The 23,965-nt window shown below is 41.7% G+C and overlaps 1 protein-coding gene across 1 annotated transcript; it reads left to right on the forward strand.

The window, feature by feature from the left end:
• Nucleotides 1-3,647: 3,647 nt before the first annotated feature.
• On the forward strand, nucleotides 3,648-23,789 carry LOC147900312 (uncharacterized). Its single transcript, XM_087376616.1, has 5 exons — nucleotides 3,648-3,747; nucleotides 3,848-3,979; nucleotides 23,020-23,182; nucleotides 23,268-23,470; nucleotides 23,580-23,789. The coding sequence occupies exons 1-5, from the start codon at nucleotides 3,649-3,651 to the stop codon at nucleotides 23,787-23,789; spliced, it is 807 nt and encodes a 268-aa protein (XP_087232742.1). The 5' UTR covers nucleotide 3,648.
• Nucleotides 23,790-23,965: the final 176 nt, after the last annotated feature.

A 23,965-nucleotide genomic window follows, 5' to 3' on the forward strand; every position in this document is an offset into this window, starting at 1 on the left:
CTTATGCTTATGCTTAAGCATAAGAATAAGCATAAGATCATGCTTATGCTCATGCATGAGCATGAGCTTATGCGCAAGATTCCGCATAAGCTTATGCGGAAAAAGAGAATGAGAGAAGCATAATAGAGAATGAGAGAAGCTTATGCTTCTCTCATTCTCTTTTTCCGCATAAGCTCCTTCTCTTTTTCCGCATGAGCATAAGCATGAGCTTATGCTCATGCATGAGCATGAGCTTATGCGCAAGTTTCCGCATAAGCTCCTTCTCTTTTTCCGCATAAGCTCCTTCTCTATATCCGCATGAGCATGAGATTATGCGTAAGTTTCCGCATAAGCTCCTTCTCTATTTCCGCATGAGCATAAGCTCCTTCTCTCTTTCTGCATGAGCTCCTTCTCTCTTTCCGCTAAGCTCCTTCTCTATATCCGCATGAGCATAAGCATAAGCATAAGCTTATGCGGAAATAGAGAATGAGAGAAGCTTATGCTTTTCTCATTCTCTTTTTCCGCATAAGCTCCTTCTCTTTCTGCAAAAGATCTTGCGGAAACTTATGCATAAGCTCCTTCTCTATTTCCGATTGAGCATAAGCTCCTTCTCTATTTCCGCATAAGCTCCTTCTCTATTTCCCCCTTCTCTCATTCTCTATTTCCTCATAATCCCTCATTGTACATGAGCATGAGCTCCTTCTCTATTTCCGCATGAGCTCCTTCTCTATTTCCGCATGAGCATAAGCATGAGCTTATGCTTATGCTTATGCTTATGCTCATGCATAAGCATAAGCTCATGCTTATGCTCATGCATGAGCATGAGCTTATGTGCAAGTTTCCGATTGAGCATAAGCTCCTTCTCTATTTCCGCATAAGCTCCTTCTCTATTTCCCCCTTCTCTCATTCTCTATTTCCTCATAATCCCTCATTGTACATGAGCATGAGCTCCTTCTCTTTTTCCGCATAAGCTCCTTCTCTTTCCGCAAAAGATCTTGCGGAAACTTACGCATAAGCTCCTTCTCTATTTCCGATTGAGCATAAGCTCCTTCTCTATTTCCGCATAAGCTCCTTCTCTATTTCCCCCTTCTCTCATTCTCTATTTCCTCATAATCCCTCATTGTACATGAGCATGAGCTCCTTCTCTCATTCTCTCTTTCCGCATAAGCTCCTTCTCTATTTCTGCATGAGCATAAGCATGAGCTTATGCTTATGCTTATGCTTATGCTCATGCATAAGCATAAGCTCATGCTTATGCTCATGCATGAGCATGAGCTTATGCGCAAGTTTCTGCATAAGCTCCTTCTCCATATCCGCATGAGCATAAGCTCATGCTTATGCTCATGCATGAGCATGAGCTTATGCGTAAGTTTCCGCTTATGCGTGAGCATATGCGGAAATAGAGAATGAGAGAAGCTTATGCTTCTCTCATTCTCTATTTCCGCATATGCCGAAACATGAGCATAAGCTCATGCTCACCCATGAGCATAAGCTTATGCTCACCCATGAGCATAAGCATAAGCTCATGCGGGAAAAGAGAAGGAGCTTATGCGGAAATAGAGAATGAGTTTCCGCATAAGCTCTTTCTCTTTTTCCGCATAAGCTCTTTCTCTTTCTCTTTTGCGTGAGCATATGCGGAAATAGAGAATGAGAGAAGCTTATGCTTCTCTCCTTCTCTATTTCCACATATGCAGAAACATGAGCATAAGCTCATGCTCACCCATGAGCATAAGCATAAGCTCATGCGGAAAAAGAGAAGGAGCTTATGCGGAAATAGTTCATGAGTTTCCGCATAAGCTCTTTCTCTTTTTCCGCATAAGCTCTTTCTCTTTCTCTTTTGTGTGAGCATATGCGGAAATAGAGAATGAGAGAAGCTTATGCTTCTCTCCTTCTCTATTTCTGCATATGCGGAAACATGAGCATAAGCTCATGCTCACCCATGAGCATAAGCATAAGCTCATGCGGAAAAAGAGAAGGAGCTTATGCAGAAATAGAGAATGAGAGAAGCTTATGCTTCTCTCCTTCTCTTTTTCTGCATAAGCTCCTTCTCTTTTTCCGCATGAGCATAAGCATGCGGAAGAGAAGGAGCTTATGCGGAAATAGAGAATGAGAGAAGCTTATGCTTCTCTCCTTCTCTTTTTCTGCATAAGCTCCTTCTCTTTTTCCGCATGAGCATAAGCATGCGGAAACTCATTCTCTATTTTATGCATAAGCTCCTTCTCTATTTCCGATGCCTATGCTTAAGCATAAGCTCATGCTTATGCTCATGCATGTGCATGAGCTTATGCTTAAGTTTTCGCATAAGCTCATGCTTATGCGTGAGCTTATGCGGAAATAGAGAATGAGAGAAGCATAAGCTCATTCTCTATTTCTGCATAAGCTCATTCTCTATTTCCCACTCTATTTCCCCCTTCTCTCATTTCCCCCTTCTCTCCTTCTCTATTGTCCCTCATCTCTTTCCCCTTCTCTATTTCCCCCTTCTCTCATTTTCTATTTCCTCATTCTCATTCTTTTCTTTCCTTTACATCTTCTTTCCCTCTTATCTTTCCCTCTTCTTTCCCTCTTTCCTTTCCCTCTTCTTTCCTTTTCCTCTTCTTTCTTCTTGCCTATGTCTATGCCTATGAGAATGCTCATGTTTGTTTTTTATTTTTTGTTTTCGTGTTTGTGTCTATGTTAGACATGGGATCACGTCACTCATCGGACGAGTACGGACAGCCTCGCAGGAGGAGAGCTCACGATCTATATGCTCCAGAGGACTTTGATTCCTCTCAGGCGACTACCCCGAGGACTACCCCTGGTCCGACTCCTCTCGGTCCTAGCACTGTGACTACCCCTGGTCCGACCCCTCTTCCACATAGCACTGCGACTACCCCTTAGGGGACTCCTTTGCTAGCTGCGCATGGCTTTGTTGGGACTCCCGACGAGTTTGTAGCACAGATGAGCGATGAGGAGGCAGCGAGATTCTTCTCTCTGCTCTCTCAGAGGACCTCCGCAATTCCTTCCCCTACACCGACGGGTGGACGTACTGCCCAGCCATCCCCTCGTGCCCCTTCGACTGCGCGATCATCACCTGCGCATGCCTCCCACAAGGGAAGGAAGAGTAGGATGGGCGGCTCATGTTGTGCTGACTTAGGAGATGTAGACGAGTCAGCACACTCACGCTCCTTTAGGTCTCCACTTGGTCCGGAGACACAGTATCAGTCAGGTCCCTTTCCCTCTCCTACTCCCACAACTACTCCTCGATCCGGAAGCGGTCGCGCAGCTTCCACTCCTTCAGACTCTGCTACCGTCAGTCCCCCTTACTCATCAGGGGATCTCTCCTATCAAATCACATCTGCCGGAGAGATAATAGAAGACAAAAAGGGCAAAGCAGTGATGGCCGCCATGAGGCGGTTGATGAGTCATCACTTCAAGAGCGGCATAAATATCGATTGGCGGTATCAAGATGCCCAAAAGAAGCAGGCGGTGATCGATGAGTTAAAACAAAGATATCCTAATCCGCCAAATGTGGAGTTTAATAACAATTATATGCTCGAGCGCATGGGTTTGGTCCTAAAGCATCGCAGATCAACCATGCGTATTTCCATTACAAAGGGGTTGGCTAAACCCAGCTGGGTAGACAAAGCTGATTGGAAGTACTTCAAGAAGCAACATAGGGACCATCCCGAAATGTTCGAGGGTCAGAGGAGGGCTGCGAAGAGATGGCTGGACGTCGTAGGTACTTCGTACTTTGGTGTAGGCGGACGGTATGCGTTCGAGGCAACCGTGGTAAGTTTACTTCTTTCCATTTAATGTATTGTTCTATTTGTTTTACTTACATATTACATGCACTTTAGCTAACTCTAACTCTCGTAAATTGGATCCACAGCAAGCTGCGATGGGTCGTCTTCCTACGGATGCAGAGACGCGGCGCGCATTTCGGATAGGAACCAAGCCGTGGTTCATTGAGCAAGAGGCAATGGGAGCGACAGTCGATTGGGCTGAGGTGGCTGCTCGCACGGTATAAGTTTACTCCTACTTGTAATCTCACTTTTTAATTTAAGTTCCAATCTAATTTTTGATTTATATGGTTCACTCTTAGGGTCAAAGCTCAAGCCTCCCATCATCAGAGACGAGCGATCAACAGGGGCAAGGATCGGACGCAGGTGCCGAGGACGAGGGAGAAGACGCAGGTGTTGGGGACGAGGGAGAAGATGCAGGTGCCGAGGACCAAGGAACAAGCCAACAAGATGATTCGGATTCGGATTCGGATTAGTAGTGGTAGTAGCATTTTGTATATCTGCTCGTTAGAGCAATTTTGTATCGCCCTTTCATAGGGTAATTTTGTTACAAACACAGTTGTATATGTATATGCATTTCTTCCTCATCGTTCACAAGAACAATTTTGTATCACCCTGCAAGCAAGGGAAATTTTGTTATAAAAAACTTTCTTTTGTAATTACAAAAAAAAAAAAAGGATTAGTGGGGCTAAACAGGGCCAAAAGGAAGCCCTGTTTAGCCCCACTAACCGTTTTTTTTTACTTCTGTTAATCGTCGCTATATAGCGACGTTTACCAGTGTTGCTATATAGCGACGATTAACAGAGTCGCTATATAGCGATGTTTTTATCGTCGCTATATAGCGACGTTGCATCGTCGCTATATAGCGATGATTAACAGCGTCGCTATATAGCGACAGTTTATAGCGACGCTCCTTTTCCGATGACTTTTATAGCGACCTTTGCGCCCGTGAAAAAACAAATTTTTAATGTAAAAAGCGTCGGTATTTCCGTCGGAAAATGGCCTATGCCTTGTAGTGCTAGAGGATGCATAATTGCCTTGCTGCAATTTTCCAGTCATGATGTCATTCTGCTTTTTATAGCAATCTTTAACCATATGATCCATTTTACCACAGTAGTAGCATTCAACATTCACTTCTATTTGCATTTTGGCCTCTCTGCCATCCACCAAGAACTCTTTGGCTCCCCTTGCCTCTAAGGTTACCACTTCCTCCTCCATAGGACTGGTCCTCTTGAATTTGCTGCATATTCTGATTTCTGCCATGGCCTCCAGATCGGCCTGCTCTACCTCTGCCTCTACCTCTTCCAGCATTTCAGTAGAAGACAACTTCTTTTGAAGTTCCTCCTGAAGAAGATGCACCACCATTTCTCTACTCTTCAAAAATTAGAAGAGTAATCAACTCCTCAAAATCAAGAAATTTTTCACGGACGGCAATGGATGTCCGGAATTGTGCATAATCCTTTCCTAGACCATTGAAGGTCACGGAAACTAAATCATCATCTTCCACTAGCGACCCAATGGAAGCAAGTGCATCTGCAATCTTCTTCACCTTCATGTGGTAGTCATTGATGCTCATATTTTCTCTCTGCACATTATGCAACTCTTGCTTGAGCTGCATTTTCTTGGCTTGCGTATTTGTGCTATACATTTTTGTCAAAAGTATCCCACGCCTCCTTTGGCATGCTTGCATCCTAAATATGCACAATCATAGAATCTGAAATACTGGTAGATAGCAAGTACATAACTTTTTTGGCTCTCTCATGCCAGCCTTTAAACGCATGCAACTCCTGTTGATTGGGAAAATTAGGAATAACTAGTTCTTGTTCAGCTCCAGTAATGAACTCCCAATAGCCTTTTCCCTTAAGGAAATTCGTCATTCTAAACTTCCATGCTTGGAAGTCGTTCTTGTCAAGCTTTTTAGTGACTATCTATGAAAGAGCATCAGACGCCATTACAGAACACTGCAAAAATATTCTGTCACTGCAAAAAACAATATTCTGTCACTGCAAAAAACACAACTTCTGCCTCACAAGGGCAAATCTGCAAAACTGACGAAAGTGGTATTTGACCACACAGTCACTTCCTAGTGATGATTTTGCATCAACAAGCAATAAGAATGATTTTGTCACTCCCAATATCTCTATGCGCAGGCATACGATGCAATTTCTGCGCTGTCTTTTCACCGACCTGCAGAACAGTGGTCGCACAGCAAAAACAGGGCACTTTTCTGAGTGCCTGTGGAAAACTTCCGCCACCAAAATGGGCCCCGAAATGGCCTCGAATCAAAAAAATAATGTCACCGGGGCTTTGCCTATTCTTGCAGCACATACTATCCTCTCATCACACCGCGAAGGGCGTCCCAATCTGAGACAGTGCACTCTTGCACTTTCTGGCTCTGCTACCTACAGAGATTTGCTCCCAAACTCAAAAAAGGAAAGCAACACTGATCCTCTTACCAAGACACCGTGAACTTGGTTTGCTTTCTTGAGCTCCTTACCACGAACCAAGCTCTGATACCATGTGAAGAGAGTGGGAGAGAAGTAAGGAGTCTCACTTGCAGCTTTCTCACATACACAATGGCGGAATACACACAAAGGTGGAGGCTAAAAACAGTTTTCCGCTTCGTAGTTGTGAAAGCCAAAAGAACTCTCTCTTAGTACAAAAGGAATAGGTGAACCCTATATGTGGGTCTCAAACCAAACTCAGCTAACCTAGGTAGCATACTAACTAAGCCACTAACTAGAGTACATAAATATAGCTATCATCTAGCTATTATTCATGGGCGGTATACCAATCGCACCTACAGCTAACAAGTTGGTGACATAAATGCACAACGGTCACCCTGGCATATCATGAGTGGAGCTGGATATCTCAACAGGATAGTATGTCCAATGGTTGTTCTCCTTTAAAAAAACCTTGACCTTTAAGTGGGAGGTTGTGGGGGTTCAGGAGGGTTCAAGGCCACTGTACCTTAACCGCAGTTATGTACAATACTAAAACACACACACACACAGATATATATATATATATATATATATGGATGACATAGAAGATTAGGGTGTTTTGCACCCACCAAAACTTGTGTGGCTCTCTTCTAGATCTCCCTCTCTCTCACCCTCTTCTGTTCCACTTCTATTACTGAGATTTCTCAGGCTTTTTCCCCTATGGACTAATCCCATGTTAATATTTGGATGAGTAGATAGGATCTTGAGTAGGAGCTTCTTCTATTGGATTAGTGCACATCCTTAAGCTTTTTCATATGTAAGGTGACATGTCCTTGTTGATCTACAAGCTTTTCCAGGCAATTATGGTTTTTGGACTAGTGTGAGCCTAGCTTGTACAAGTTCCTTCATTTGCTGAGCATGGGCTGAGGTGAAGTAGTCATTGGTGGTCTCAGAGGATTGACTACTACTATTAGCTGTATTTGTTTCTACTAGAGGGTGGAAGTGATGTCAAGCACTGCTTTCTCCTAATTTTGGAGAGCTTGGTTCATCCACCCTTCTTCAACCTCTTTCTCCGTTATTTGGGCCGGAAGTGTTGTGACCTCTATCTCGATTGCATGGAATTCGTCTTGGATGTCTACTATAGTCTATCATTCCAATTCTTGAGTATGATGCCCCTTGGCCAAGCTAGGGAGTATTTTTGACATTTAGAGCATCCGATTGGCTTGATATTTGAGGATGGAAGACGGTGATGAGGTTTGTCAAAATTGTTGATACATGAGGTGCCTATGCATCGTTGTTGATCTTGTAGTAGATCCCCTTGCGGCTCATTGTATGCCATGGAGATGCCATGATGTTGCCAAGTTGTTCTTGTACCAATGTAGCCTTTGGCTCTTATTGCTGATGGAGATCTATTGGTTGCAACTGTGTGCCAAGCTATAGCATCTCTTGTGGCAATTCCTTATTCCCTACCTCCATTGGAGGTAATTGTTGGACTCTTGGGAATCTTCATTAGGCAATGTGGCATGAGGAGGTGATTGGGATTGCTCCCAAATGGGTGACATGAGGATGTCCAAATCTCAAGAGGTTTTGGTGACAAGCGTAGAGCCATGTCCTTTTCTTGCTCCTCTTTACTGATGATTACTGCCAATAAGTAGGGAATTTTACATTTTTGGCCAGATTAACGATCTATCTTCTCTGTGAAGAAGATGACCAAATACTGGATCCATTGTTATTTTAGTTGCCTACTGAGCAAAAAAATGTGTAGAGTGGAAGGGATCGATTCTTTCCACGCCACCCAAGATTGTGGATAGGAATGTAGTTGTTTCCTTGAGTCTAGGGTCAATGATTGTACAAAGTATTACTCCACCCCTATGGAACTTGGTGCCCTTGGGGAGGAGATGCAGAATTTCTTAAAGTTTGGCATCTATAGGCCTTGAGGGGTGTTATTCCCCTTTAGTTAGAAGTGAGAAATCCCTTTGGATTACTGTAGGAGCAAGAATAATATTTAGTGGACTTTGATTTATAGTGATGGAGCCATATTTACTGTCCAATGCATCCCTGGAGGTAGTAGTTTCCTATAGGAATTCTAGAAGATCAAATAAGGTACCAAGTCCCCTTTTCCCTAGGAAGTCTTTTGTGGCATTGGAAAGTGTATATGCCAATGGAGGTGGCCACAAAAATTCCTGGGACTTTGCTGCATCAATAGTCGTATAGTTGGAGGGAGATCTGGGCTACATTGGTATTTCTTTTGATTTCATTTCATGCATTGACTCTTCCTTTAGCACTGTCGCTTTGCACCACAAATTATTGGGTTCACTTTGGTCGAGAAGAGGTAGATGGTTGTGAACATTGGCAGGAGTCTCGTTGCTGAGGCTGCAGTCTCTTTCATTAAATCTTCTTGAGCTTTTGCATTTTTTCCCATCATGCATCGATTTTGGATAGGATTATACCCTAATCATTCAACTTGTAGATCAGTTTGTATGCAAGTGTGAAATTTGTGCATGAAGACGTGTGTGTGATGTGAATTCATTACATACTTCAAGAATGTGAAATGAAAGTTTACTATGTTCCTATTCAAAATCATGTGAGTGCACGTGACTTATTCATATGCATGAGAGTGCACGTGACCTAACAACTAGGCAAGGACTAACATTGCACTTATTTGCTAGAATACATAGGGAAGCTAGGACCCAGTCATCACCTCTGAGCCCTAGATTAAAATAGATTAGGTCTACCTATATGTCCAAAAATGTACATACGCTCATGAGTGCATGTGTAACAATATAGTTCTAACTAAGGGGGATTTGAGATTCCCAAATATTTATTTTTGTCGAGTTGTCTTGGAAGCTATTGTTGATGAGTTGTGAGTTGTGGTACTAGCATTTGAATTTGCTGCCCATTGCCATTGATCGTCGATTTTCTAGGAGCGCAATGCCAATGGGGGAAATCTTCTTGACTTTAATAGGTCCTTGACCTTGATACTTTAGTTTACCCTTGTGGACTTTGGCGTTGTAGAGTGAGACAAGGTAACCTTCATTAATCTCCTTGTCTTTGATATTCCTATCAAACCATGCCTTTCTTTATCTATTTTTTGTTGTCATTGCATGGTAGGCTCTTAATCTCCTTTCAGTATGCTTCTCAAGTTGGAGTAGTTGTGCTTCAAGAGATTCTTTATCACCAAGGTGCTCCTATACTACCACTCAAAGACTGGGGATAATGAATTCTAATGAAACTACTGCGTTCGGAACAATATACTAGTTGGAATGGCATAAGACCTGTGTTGACCTTGAAAGTGGTTAGGCCCATAAGGCAGAGTTCATCTTTTCTGCCCAGTTAGAGCATTTGGATTCCACTACCTTTGCGAGAATAATGCATAGGTTTTATTCGTAGATTCTGCTTGCCCATTCCCCTGGGAATAGTAGGGAGTGCTCTTTTGGTGTACAACCATGAATCCTAAGAGAAGTTCCTGAATCACTTCATTGACAAAGTGCGTGCCTCGATCAGAGGCTATTTCTAAGGGGCAACCATACCATGTGATCACATTTTCATTAAGGTACTTGGCAGTACTTCTAGCATCAGCTTTGTGTACTACTTTTGTCTCAACCCATTAACTGAAATAACAAGTTGCCACAATTATGTAACGGGCTTGTGTTCCTTTAGTAGTAGAATGTATCGGTCCTACAAAGTCAATTTTCTATTTTTCAAACGGTTCTTGTGCCATGACTTTGGTTAGGGGGATTGAATTCCTTGTGTTGGGGTTTGGCAATTCTTTGGCATACATCATAATTGTTTGTCATCTCTCTCATCCAATCAGATTCGAATGTCTTTTGTTTCTTCCATACAAAAGGTGGACAAAGAGTTCATCCAATGTCACAAAGGAAGCATAATGAAAGCGAAGCCTCCTACTTAAGAGTCTTGATGATGCTAAAACCCATAGATTCAGAGTGAGTAATTTGTGACAAGGCTGAGGGAAAGAGCTTATTGCATGCATCAATTAGTAATCTCTAGGCTCACAACACTTGCGTGCATCAATTAGTATTCACTAGGCATTCAATAGGCATCAATTAGTATTCTATAGGCACACAACACTTGTGCGCATCAATTAGTATTCAATAGGCATTCAACAGTGCAGTAGCCTATGAACCACAAAAAGAATCAGCGTAATAAAACATCCCCAATAAAGTCAAACATTGTGCAAGTTCCTCCTTTAAAGCCATGCTAAACAACAAACGTACACCAATGCTTACATTACACTAAATAAATTCATGCAAATAATAATAAACTAGATTTGTCATAGGTAGTCTTTCCATCGTGGAGCACGTAACTACTAACTCGAAATTGAAGTTGAATCCTACTATTTTATCAATTGTTTAAGGAAAAAAGAGAATGAGTAAAATAGAGGACATGGGATGTGACACAAGGTCCGTTAGGAACCAATCCTCCCTCCAAATGTCATGGGTGGTGATTTATTATTGATTTTGTGATGTCCATATTTTGGAAGCTGAAGTCCAACAAATACATGAATAAGGCGATACAATAATTGATCCTCATTGCAGTTTTCACAATATTGTCACATGGACTATAACCATTTGAATAAAGGTGCAGTCATCCTTCAATCTTGCATCCATCTTGGATTTCCTTGCTCCCTCACATTGATAACATGCATTAAACAAAAGGAATGTTGTAAGAATCCAAATTGAAAAAAAGAAATTTTGAATAGACGAGTAATTAAAAATATTTATATTATTATATTTAATATATAATTATTATAACCACACATAGTGTGGGCGGGGAGCTGGTGCGATTCCTTCCCCAAAGATAGTATAATCCCCGAGCGAATGGGTTCTTCCTTGGGTGCCAAGTTAATGTTGAGAATATAAACATCGAGAATATGAGCACCGAGGATAAGTCTCATGAATGAATAAGAAACTGACATATTACCTAAATGTCAATAGTCGTAATCATAGTCGAATGCCGAGAGACAATATCCCAAAAACTTGCCACTGTGACCTTGAGAGGATCTGCGTGTGTCTATGAGCAGGATGATTCCAACATCCAAGATCATTCAGTAGACTCTAGACAACACAAAAAGACAACTATCATTAGAGGATGTCCAAAGTAGAGCATTCTAGATGAGCATAGTCTTGGATGATCAAAAGCAGTGCAATATCCCGACTGTCATTGTCAGTAAAGCTCTATCAAGATCTTTGTAAACCTCCTTCGTCATGATGTCCTCCTCAATTCTCATGCCTCCACAAGGCCTTGTTCCACCATAGACTCATCAAGATCCTTTCAAGTGATCTTAACAATAGCATCAAGTTGAATCAACTCTTACCTCATGCTCCTAGATTGGCCTCAGGTGACGAAGCATCAATTCGACCCATTGCTTGTCCTCCCAGTCATTTGTCAACCCTCCTTACCTAAGCACTACATCCATGCTCTCTGAAAATGATATCAAGCATCTTCCGCAGCAAAGCTTGGGCTCTTCTTTTTTGCATAGACTTTGTGAAGCTTTACTTGCAATCTAGAGAAAACCCTTGATGGTAACAAACATCCTAGCCTACTGTACATACACTACTACACACGGATCATATTGCGATGTTTATGTACCGACGTTTAGCGCCCGCTTAGCGTTAATCATCAGTATGAAAAGCGGGTTTCCTAAATCGTCGCTATATAGCGACTATTGCTAAAAGTCGCTATATAGCGACTTTTAAAAGTCGCTATATAGCGACACTGATACAAAATATTATAGCGATGTTTTTACAGAGAGGTTTTTTTTTTTTTATAGGCCTTAAAAGTTAGTTTTTTCCAATGACAAATTTTTTTAAATTTTCATACATGTTTGAGCTCATAGAGAATAAAAAAATGAGAGCATGTACATCAAGCCTTTGAAGCTCATATATTCATGTCCAAGTTTGAGATGAGAAAGTTCAAATAAGAGCATTTACATCAATTGTTTCATCTTGAGCCAAGTCTAAGGCGCCAAGCAAGTCTATCTCCAACTCTATACCGAGTCGATCTCCTATATCATCATTGTACTCTAGCATCGTACGTACGTTCACCTAAAAGTATTTGATCATCTTCTTTAATAGAGCTTAAGTGTGGTGATTGATCTTGATGATTGTTGTCTTCTTCGTCAATATCGTGATCTCCATCCTCCTCCCGTGCGATGTCATTATGCGCATCTTCCTCTTGGCTCATATGGTGATCTACATCTTCTTCGCTAGATTCATCAATTGGATCCGGCATTGGTAGTGGCATCTCCATATCCATTCCCCACACTTTGGACAACTAGCCAAATCTCCATGCTCACGACGAAAGAGAATACAATCATTATGGCAAGCATGGATGGTATCATAATCCATACCCACCGTTGTTAGCATCTTTTTCGCTTCATCTCTTGATGCGGGCATGGTATTTGGTGCAGGCAACATCTTTTGGAGCAACCTATGACAAAGACACTATCCAAATGATGATTCTCAAAACAAACAATATCCAAATAATGAGTCAAATTAATGCAAGGGCTAACCTCATTAAGGCCGAGACACTTGTATCCGACCACCCATACTGTACTTGTAGATTCAAGATTGAGAGACAAGCACGTAGTTTAGACATCCTAGCACCCTCGTACAATTGTGTTGATTGCAACTCTCGCATTTTGACCTCAGACTCTGACATCACGTGTACGTGGGATGTAGTGCCCCTAAAAATGGAATCCATCATGTCGACCATACCCTCGTCGTCATCCGGGAGACCATAGTCTTGTTGAAAGTGAGAAGGTATATGTGTACCCTCGTCACCCTCCTCATCCTGTTTTAAGATTTCGTGTAAATATAAGATCTTCTATTTCCTGGTATACAATAAGATTGCGAACTTAAATAGCTTTGACTTACCGATGATCCATCAACATGTGCAACACCAACAGGGGGTACTGGTTCCGGCTCCTCCCCATACATCCGCAAGTGGCGCATGATAATACGACGTTGATGTCGTACTTCTCACTTGCAATGAGTGCAATGACAGTATAACCTCTCCGTAAGCCACTTCGTGCTCCCGGGCGTTGGCGCATCATCGGACGAGCTTCCACTCGTCCCTTCCATCTACACTTATAAAATCACAACATAAGCATGAAGAGGAGATATTGACAATTATAAAATAGCATGTTTGAGCTTCTCTTGAGGCCATATTAAAAAAGTGACAGTAAGCGTCGCTATATAGCGACGCTCTGTTTCGTCGCTATATAGCGACGTTTTTAATTAAAAACGTCGCTATATAGCGATGAATAAGCTTTGCTATATAGCGACGCTGTGGGTTAAAACCCAAAACGCTAAATGCACGGCATTTTGTTCATACTATTTCCTAATATCTCAAGTAAGCAAGCCAATATCTCCTCCCACCTATTTTCGACGACCTCCCACCTATTTCAAGCAACCTCCCACTCTATTTTCCACTCCTCACCCTTCTTGTACCTCTTGTACTCCCTCTCTATCCTTTTCCCTCTTTGGTTTCTTGAAAGGAAGTTCTTCAAGAGGTGAGTTTGTTTCAACAATGTAGGTTGTTTGTTTGTTAGCTTTAGTTTTGTGAGTGTTTCTTCTTGTATTGCTAAACCTGTAAACTAGTTTTCATGCTTGTTTTGAAAGGATTGAAACAAAAAATGAGATTTCAAGAAAGAAAGAAAACTCACCTCTTTTTTCTGTATTTCTCTTCCTTCTCTTTCTCCTTGTCTCCTCAATCTCCTCCTTTCCTTGTCTCCTCAATCTCCTCCCTTCAAGAACTTGCTTTTGTAATCTCCTCCTTCCACTAACATCTTATTTGAAAAAATGGGTTGTTTTCTCTCTTTTGTAGGGCCACTCCACTACACCGAGTGGGACATACTATTTCAGGTAAGTGCTTTCTCTTTCTTTCATTTATTATTTTTGTTATTTGCATTGGCGTAGAAACCCTCTCTTCCCCTCAAACTCTTTCCTTCTTCCCCCTTCTCTTATTCTCTTTTTTCCCCCTTCTCTTTTTTCCCTCTTCTCTTATTCTCTCTTTCCCCCTTCTCTATTTCCCCCTCATCTCTTTTCCCTTCTCTCTTTCCTTTCCCTCTTATTCTCTATTTCCGCATAGCATGAGAGCATGAGCTTCTCTTTTTTCCCCCTTCTCTTTTTTCCCTCTTCTCTTATTCTCTTTTTCCCCCTTCTCTTTTTTCCCTCTTCTCTTATTCTCTCTTTCCCCCTTCTCTCATTCCCCCTCATCTCTTTCCCCCTTCTCTATTTCCCCCTTCTCTCATTCGCATAAGCTCATGCTCATGCATGAGCATAAGCTCATGCTTATGCTCATGCATGAGCATGAGCTTATGCTTAAGTTTCCCCCTTCTCTATTTCTCTATTTCTTTATGCTTAAGCTACAAGACTCTACAACAAAATTACGATAGGGCTATGCACTAGCTTGCCATGGCTTTTGATAGTTATGAAAAGCAGTCCGTCGTTTTGAGAGATTTCCAAACTAGAGTGGAAGTCTTGGAAACGGCCCATGAAGATGTTTTTGAGTAGTTTAACTAGCTTCAACAGATGCTGAAGGATTCAGATGAAGCTAGAGTGAAGCTATCACACAGAGTGAGCAAAAAGTGAAGGAGATGAAGGAGAACATCACCAACCTTAGGATGAGGGAGGAAGGAATCAAGAAGCAACTTCATCATGTACAGAGCAAGACTGTGGTATTCATAGCCGCAATAGTTAAATCGGATGCCTATCCTATTATGCAACAGGGTTCGAAATGCATGGTCTGCCATACCCCCATCATAGATGACTATTGTATCCAATGGCTTGCGTGCTAACACTTTGTGCACGTTTTTTGCTTTGGGGTGTTTGTGCATATAAAATCTAGCTGTAGAGAATGCCATTTGCCATTGCCCAGGTCATGGACAGATCAAATGTGCATGCCTGCTATAGCTATCTACGACAAAAAAGTAGATGTTGCACCTGATTTGGCCATTAGTCTGCTCATTTCTGTCATCACCTTGTCTACTAGAGGATGCATAATTGCCTTGCAGCAATTTTCCAGTCATGATGTCATTCTGCTTTTTTTTGCAATCTTTAACCATATGACCCATTTTACCATAGTAGTAGCATTCAACATTTCTATTTGCATTTTGGCCTCTCTGCTATCCCCCAAGACCTGTTTGGCTCCCCCTGCCTCTAAGGTTACCACTTCCTCCTCCATAGGACTAGTCCTCTTGAATTTGCTGTATATTCTGATTTCTGCCACGGCCTCCAGATCGGCCTGCTCTACCTCTGCCTCTACCTCTTCCAGCATTTTAGTAGAAGACAACTTCTTTTGAAGTTCCTCCTGAAGAAGATGCACCACCATTTCTCTACTCTTCAAAAATTAGAAGAGCAATCAACTCCTCAAAATCAAGAAATTTTTCAAGGACGGCAATGGATGTCCGGAATTGTGCATAATCCTTTCCTAGACCATTGAAGGTCCCGAAAACTAAAATCATCATCTTCCACTAGCGACCCAATGGAAGCAAGTGCATATGCAATCTTTTTCACCTTTATGTGGTAGTCATTGATGCTCATATTTTCTCTCTGCACATTATGCAACTCTTGCTTGAGCTACATTTTCTTGGCTTGCGTATTTGTGCTATACATTTTTGTCAAAAGTATCCCACGCCTCCTTTGGCGTGCTTGCATCCTAAATATGCACAATCATAGAATCTGAAATACTGATAGACAGCAAGTACATAACTTTTTTGGCTCTCTCATGCCAGCCTTTAAATGCATGCAACTCCTGTTGATTGGGAAAATTAGGAATAACTTGTTCTTGTTCAGCTCCAGTAATGAACTCCCAATAGCCTTTTCCCTTAAGGAAATTCATCATTCTAAACTTCCATGCTTGGAAGTTGTTCTTGTCAAGCTTTTTAGTGACTATCTATGAAAGAGCATCAGACGCCATTACAGAACACTACAAAAATATTCTATCATTGCAAAAAGCACAACTTCTGCCTCACAACGGCAAATCTGCAAAACTGACGAAAGTGGTATTGGACCACACAGTCACTTCCTAGTGATGATTTTGCATCAACAAGCAACAAGAATGATTCTGTCACTCCCAATATCTCTATGCACAGGCATACGATGCAATTTCTATGGTAAGTTTTCACCGACCTACATAACAGTGGTCGCACAGCAAAAACAGGGCACTTTTCTGAGTGCCTGCGAAAAACTTCCGCCACTAAAATGGGCCGCGAAATGGCATCGAATCAAAAAAATAATGTCACCAGGGCTTCCCCTGTTCCTGTAGCATATACTACCCTCTCACCACACCGCGAAGGGCGTCCCAATCTGAGACAGTGCACTCTTGCACTTTCTGGCTCTGCTACCTACAAAGATTTGCTCCCAAACTCGAAAAAGGAAAGCAACACTGATCCTCTTACCAAGACACCGCGAACTTGGTTTGATTTCTTGAGCTCCTTACCACGAACCAAGCTCTGATACCATGTGAAGAGAGTGGGAGAGAAGTAAGGAGTATCACTTGCAGCTTTCTCACATACACAATGGCGGAATACACACAAAGGTGGAGTCTGAAAACAGTTTTCCTCTTCGTAGTTGTGAAAGCCAAAAGAACTCTCTCTTAGTACAAAAGGAATAGGTGAACCCTATATGTGGGTCTCAAACCAAACTCAGCTAACCTAGGTAGCATACTAACTAAGCCACTAACTAGAGTACATAAAGATAGCTATCATCTAGCTATTATTCATGGGCGGTATACCAATCGCATCTGCAGCTAACAAGTTGGTGACATAAATGCACAACGGTTACCCTGGCATATCATGAGTGGAGCTCGATATCTCAATAGGATAGTATGTCTAATGGTTGTTCTCCTTTAAAAAAACCTTGACCTTTAAGTGGGAGGTTGTGGGGGTTCAGGGGGGTTCAAGGCCACTGTACCTTAACCCCGATTATGTTCAATTACTGTAGGAGCAAGAATAATATTTAGTGGACTTTGATTGATAGTGATGGAGCCATATTTACTGTCCAATGCATCCCTGGAGGTAGTAGTTTCCTATAGGAATTCTAGAAGATCAAATAAGGTACCAAGTCCCCTTTACCCTAGTAGTCTTTTGTGGCATTGGAAAGTGCATATGCCAATGGAGGTGGCCACAAAAATTCCTGGGACTTTGCTGCATCAATAGTCGTATAGTTGGAGGGAGATCTGGGCTACATTGCTATTTCTTCTGATTTCATTTCATGCATTGATTCTTCCTTTAGCACTATCCCTTTGCACCACAAATTATTGGGTTCACTTTGGTCGAGAAGAGGTAGATGGTTATGAACTTTGGCAGGAGTCTCGTTGCTGAGGCTGCAGTCTCTTTCATTGAATCTTCTTGAGCTTTTGCATTTTTCCCCATCATGCATCGATTTTGGATAGGATTATACCCTAATCATTCAACTTGTAGATCAGTTTGTATGCAAGTGTGAAATTTGTGCATGAAGACGTGTGTGTGATGTGAATTCATTGCATACTTCAAGAATGTGAAATGAAAGTTTACTATGTTCCTATTCAAAATCATGTGAGTGCACGTGACTTATTCATATGCATGAGAGAGTGCACGTGACCTAACAACTAGGCAAGGACTAACATTGCACTTATTTGCTAGAATACATAGGGAAGCTAGGACCCAGTCATCACCTCTGAGCCCTAGAATAAAATAAATTAGGTCTACCTATATGTCCAAAAATGTACATACGCTCATGAGTGCATGTGTAACAATATAGCTCTAACTAGGGGGGATTTGAGATTCCCAAATATTTATTTTTGTCGAGTTGGCTTGCAAGCTATTGTGGATGAATTGTGAGTTGTGGTACTAGCATTTGAGTCTGCTGCCCATTGCCATTGATCGTCGATTTTCTAGGAGCGTAATGCCAATGGGGGAAATCTTCTTGACTTTAATAGGTCCTTGACCTTGATACTTTAGTTTACCCTTGTGGACTTTGGTGTTGTAGAGTGAGACAAGGTAACCTTCATTAATCTCCTTGTCTTTGATATTCCTGGGGATAATGAATTCTAATGAAACTACTGTGTTCGGAACCATATACTAGTTGGAATGGCATAAGACCTGTGTTGACCTTGAAAGTGGTTAGGCCCATAAGGCAGAGTTCATCTTTTCTGCCCAGTTAGAGCATTTGGGTTCCACTACCTTTGCGAGAATAATGCATAGGTTTTATTGGTAGATTATGCTTGCCCATTCCCCTGGGAATAGTAGGGAGTGCTCTTTTGGTGTACAACCATGAATCCTAAGAGAAGTTCCTGAATCACTTCATTGACAAAGTGCGTGCCTCGATCAGAGGCTATTTCTAAGGGGCAACCATACCATGTGATCACATTTTCATTAAGGTACTTGGCAGTACTTCTAGCATCAGCTTTGTGTACTACTTTTGTCTCAACCCATTAACTGAAATAACAAGTTGCCACAATTATGTAACGGGCTTGTGTTCCTTTAGTAGTAGAATGTATTGGTCCTACAAAGTCAATTTTCTATTTTTCAAACGGTTCTTGTGCCATGACTTTGGTTAGGGGGATTGAATTCCTTGTGTTGGGGTTTGGCAATTCTTTGGCATACATCATAATTTTTTGTCATCTCTCTCATCCAATCAGATTCGAATGTCTTTTGTTTCTTCCATACAAAAGGTGGACAAAGAGTTCATCCAATGTCACAAAGGAAGCATAATGAAAGCAAAGCCTCCTACTTAAGACTCTTGATGATGCTAAAACCCATAGATTCAGAGTGAGTAATTTGTGACAAGGCTGAGGGAAAGAGCTTGTTGCATGCATCAATTAGTAATCTCTAGGCTCACAACACTTGCGTGCATCAATTAGTATTCACTAGGCATTCAATAGGCATCAATTAGTATTCTATAGGCACACAACACTTGTGCGCATCAATTAGTATTCAATAGGCATTCAACAGTGCAGTAGCCTATGAACCACAAAAAGAATCAGCGTAATAAAACAGCCCCAATAAAGTCAAACATTGTGCAAGTTCCTCCTTTAAAGCCATGCTAAACAACAAACGTACACCAATGCTTGCATTACACTAAATAAATTCATGCAAATAATAATAAACTAGATTTATCGTAGGTAGTCTTTCCATCATGGAGCACGTAACTACTAACTCAAAATTGAAGTTGAATCCTACTATTTTATTAATTGTTTAAGGAAAAAAGAGAATGAGTAAAATAGAGGACATGGGATGTGACACAGGGTCCGTTAGGAACCAATCCTCCCTCCAAATGTCATGGGTGGTGATTTATTATTGATTTTGTGATGTCCATATTTTGGAAGCTGAAGTCCAACAAATACATGAATAAGGTGATACAATAATTGATCCTCACTGTAGTTTTCACAATATTTTCACATGGACTATAACCATTTGAATAAAGGTGTAGTCATCCTTCAATCTTGCATCCATCTTGGATTTCCTTGCTCCCTCACATTGATAACATGCATTAAACAAAAGGAATGTTGTAAGAATCCAAATTGAAAAAAATAAATTTTGAATAGACGAGAAATTAAAAATATTTATATTATTATATTTAATATATAATTATTATAACCACACATAGTCTGGGCGGGGAGGTGGTGCGATTCCTTGGATCCCCAAAGATAGTATAATCTGAGGGAATGGGCCCTTCCTTGGGTGCCAAGTTAACATTGAGAATATAAACATCGAGAATATGAGCACCGAGGATAAGTCTCGTGAATGAATAAGAAACTGACATATCACCTAAATGTCAATAGTCGTAATCATAGTCGAATGCCGAGAGACAATATCCCAAAAACTTGCCACTGTGACCTTGAGAGGATCTGCGTGTGTCTGTGAGCAGGATGATTCCAACATCCAAGACCATTCAGTAGACTCTAGACAACACAAAAAGACAACTATCATTAGAGGATGTCCGAAGTAGAGCATTCTAGATGAGCATAGTCTTGGATGATCAAAAGTAGTGCAATATCCCGACTGTCATTGTCAGTAAAGCTCTGTCAAGATCTTTGTAAACCTCCTTCGTCATGATATCCTCCTCAATTCTAATGCCTCCACAAGGCCTTGTTTTGCCATAGACTTCATCAAGATCCTTTCGAGTGATCTTAACAATAGCATCAAGTTGAATCAACTCTTACCTCATGCTCCTAGATTGGCCTCAGGTGACGAAGCACCAAGTCGACCCATTGCTTGTCCTCCCAGTCATTTGTCAACCCTCCTTACTTAAGCACTACATCCATGCTCTCTGAAAATGATATCAAGCATCTTTCGCAGCAAAGCTTGGGCTCTTCTTTTTTGCATAGACTTTGTGAAGCTTTACTTGCAATCTAGAAAAAACCCTTGATGGTAACAAACATCCTAGCCTACTGTACATAGTGCAACCTCAGAAATATTCCTAGTGTTGGCACAGAGATTGGACTCTCGATAGAAATTCAAAAGATTTTTGCCATGTGGTTGCCAAGATTTATGTGCTTTGGTACAATGGAGGCCTGATTTCTCATTCGGTCACTCCAATCATTACAACGTCTGGCGAAGATCCAGTAGTTTCAAAGAGCATGCATGCAAGTCGACAATGAGAATAGAAGGTGTATCGTTCCCTTCTTCACGTGTCTTGTACGTTATAATGTCTTGAAACATTACTTTTGCAAAATGGGCTTTTTGGTGCTTAATGAATTTGAGCTTGACAAGGTGGTGGCAAACAATCTGTCCGTGTAACAATTCCAGTAAAGCTGATAGACATTCCTCATTCCTCTATTTGATTCCATTAAATTCGATCGACATTCTGTCTTGAATGCAATTTTCCTATGGTTCGATCAAATCAGTAGCAATGCTCAAGTATTCAAGCTTTGAAGAGTTCTGGTATTTGCAAATATGCTTGAAGCAAATGGATCTTTGTTGCAACAAAACTAATATCAAGGCGAGCGAAGAGGCTTGGAATCTCGTTCAAGCTCCAACACAGATACAAAGGGAGACATGGTTTTAAGTTCATGAGCTTTAATCATGGTATTTACTTGCAAGTATAGTTTCATTCAACTTTGGCACTAAGCATCCTAACTTCCTAGCAATATTCTGTTGAAGTCCTTTTAGATTTCAGCTCAATTTGATTTGAAAGCCATAGTTCGATTGTTATGCACCAAACGTCTGCTCTCTTCTCAAACTGCCTTTTGCCAATTCCTTCTTTCTCAAACAGCTCGTTTGTCAATTCCTTCCTTTTATTGGTGAGCAATCGTTGTCATGGTGCTTGTCTATGTGCAAGAAGATTTGAGCTAAAAAGGTGTGTGTTAGGCTCCTCTTTCTTTTTTCATCTTCCCCCACCGTCAAAATTTATCTTGTCATGTGCTTTCTTCACTCGCCCCTTTACGTGAATTTGTAGTCACTCATTAAGCTGACCTATGCCTTATTGGAAGCCGGCGCACTAGTACAGTTGATCTCTATCCACTTGCTCACAACGTGCTTGAAGACGTAAAAGTATTGCAAGCAGGCGTTGCAATAGATGATCGGTCTCATTAGCCTCCAAGAAGTCACATACCATTATTGCAAACCTTCATAGTCGTGCTTCTGCAAAGGAATTCAATCACCCCTTACTTGGATACATAGGGATTTTCACATGCGCCAGCCTCATCTGATTGAGCAGTGGGTGTAGTTGTGTGGATGGATTCTAGGGCCTCACCTGCTAGGAAGAGGAAGCCTGGTCGCACCATGCTAGATCGTCCTCGAATTTCCACCTACATCAAGTCTTTCTTGGCTCCTAGCTCGAGAAGCTTTGCCACAGGTCGTGAATTGCTCTGGGTTTTATATACACAATCGGTAGCTCAAAGAAGCACTGCAACATCGTCTTTCAAGATGCAAGGGCCATCTGCCAATACTTCCAATGCTACTTATTGTCCCAAAGCAATTCTCTTATTCCCCAAGATGCAAGAGCCATCTCCAAATACTTCTGATGCTACTTATTCCCCCAAAGCAATTCTCTTATCCTCCTTGACAGGGCGACTCTCGACAAAAACTTCGCAAATACAAACTGCCATCAAATTCGAATTATAAGGGCTGAGATTGAGGTCTTGATGGTGAAACCCAAGTATTGTCCCATCATGTTGAGTGGCCTAGAAGAATCATGGTGAACCATCATGTTGAGTGGCCTAGAAGAATCATGGTGAAAAAGCATGCTTGTCAAACTTGATGGCTCAAGTCAAGGCTTTTATTTCTTAAAAATCTTTAATGTTTACTTGGTTCAGATCAATCTGCATCAATGGTCTATATCTACAACACATGGCTCAATGAGAGTTCAAGAAACCCAAACTTCTCCCTAGGCTGCCTACCATAAAAATATTTTACCTTTGAAAAGAGAACAATCACCTTTGGTTTTTGGCCTACCCAAATACCAAAACTTTGGTTTTTCGTTCTAACCAAGTTTCAAATTCAATTTCGTGTGCGTGTGAAGAGGGGCTAATTTAGGCTCTAATTTGCCCTGCGTGAACAACCGTTGAACCATTTTATATCACTTCAAGACTCATCGCACCCGTGCCAGCTGTTGATGCCACATGGCTGTTCTCATCTGTAGCAGACTACGACGAGAGGAAAAGTATCTAAGCACTCGAAGGTTGCATTGCATCATTTTGTTGCCAATTCTTGTTTTACTTCGCACCTCTCCTCATGGCTCACACCCTCCCTAATTGCTTCCATCCTCGTCACCTCCCCTCCTTTTCCTTCCAGCATCAACCCAACCTCTCAATCCAATCACCTCCCAGACCGCTTGCTTCTTCTGCATTTGGCCAACTTAACTCATTAGTCTCTTGCTCGTGCCATCCACCTGCTTTTGTTTGTGCGCCCTTTACATCAATCTTTAGGTCTCACTATCTACACGCCTTTCTTCAAAAAGCTCACGGTGGTAAAGAATGTGGTCGTGTCCGGGGTGATCACTTCTGCAATTCTGGCTGGAGCTATGGCCATAGGTAATGAATCCATCTTAAGTTGCAATTCATTCTAGGTTCTGTAAGACTGCATGATCAACATTGTGACACCTTCTCGAAATTGCAGGCGGCAAAGAGCGCCTTGGAAACCCCACCATCGCTGTAGCTCTCTTTTTCTTCCTGTGCATTCTCAGTCGTGAAATCCTCATGGACGTGGAGGATATGGTGGGGGACAAGGCGGCTGGAGTGAAAACACTGGCAGTTCGCTTCGGAGGAAAAATTGGAGCGTTGACTGCTAGTGTATGTCTAGCGGCGGCAAATGCATTGCTGGTAAGAACACACCAATGATCATCGACCGAACGACTATGTTTGTCGGTCTCTAAAAATTAGGACGTTACCGATCTATCTAACGTGTAGTTCGAGTTCATGTTTTGCGTAGATCGGCTTTCTTGGTGTCAGAGCGAATGCGTACGCCACGGCCGGGACTTTGAGTCTGCTACCACTTCACGCCAAAGTCTTGCAGCTTTGGAAGAAGAGCGTGGGCATATCTGATGACACTACAGACACGGTGAAATCTATAAAGCACATCGTTGAACAGTCAATGATTCACATAGGCCTGGGAGTGCTTCTCCTAGCAACCGCAGCGTAGTCTAATTCTACAAAGAATAGAGATACGTTTGGATTGGTTTGTGTTGTAACTCAGGGCCGACCTTGTATACTCTCCTTACAGAAATTACAGTCATGTTCGTACTCCGTCTCATAGTTACACGGGAAAGACTGTAGTATATACTATAACAGGCATTTTGCACTGCATGAATGATGTCT

The sequence above is a fragment of the Dipteris shenzhenensis genome, chromosome 7, assembly GCF_047967505.1.
Source record: "Dipteris shenzhenensis isolate YYH24624 ecotype China chromosome 7, Dip_SZ_1.0, whole genome shotgun sequence".
Classification (NCBI taxonomy): Eukaryota; Viridiplantae; Streptophyta; class Polypodiopsida; order Gleicheniales; family Dipteridaceae; genus Dipteris; species Dipteris shenzhenensis.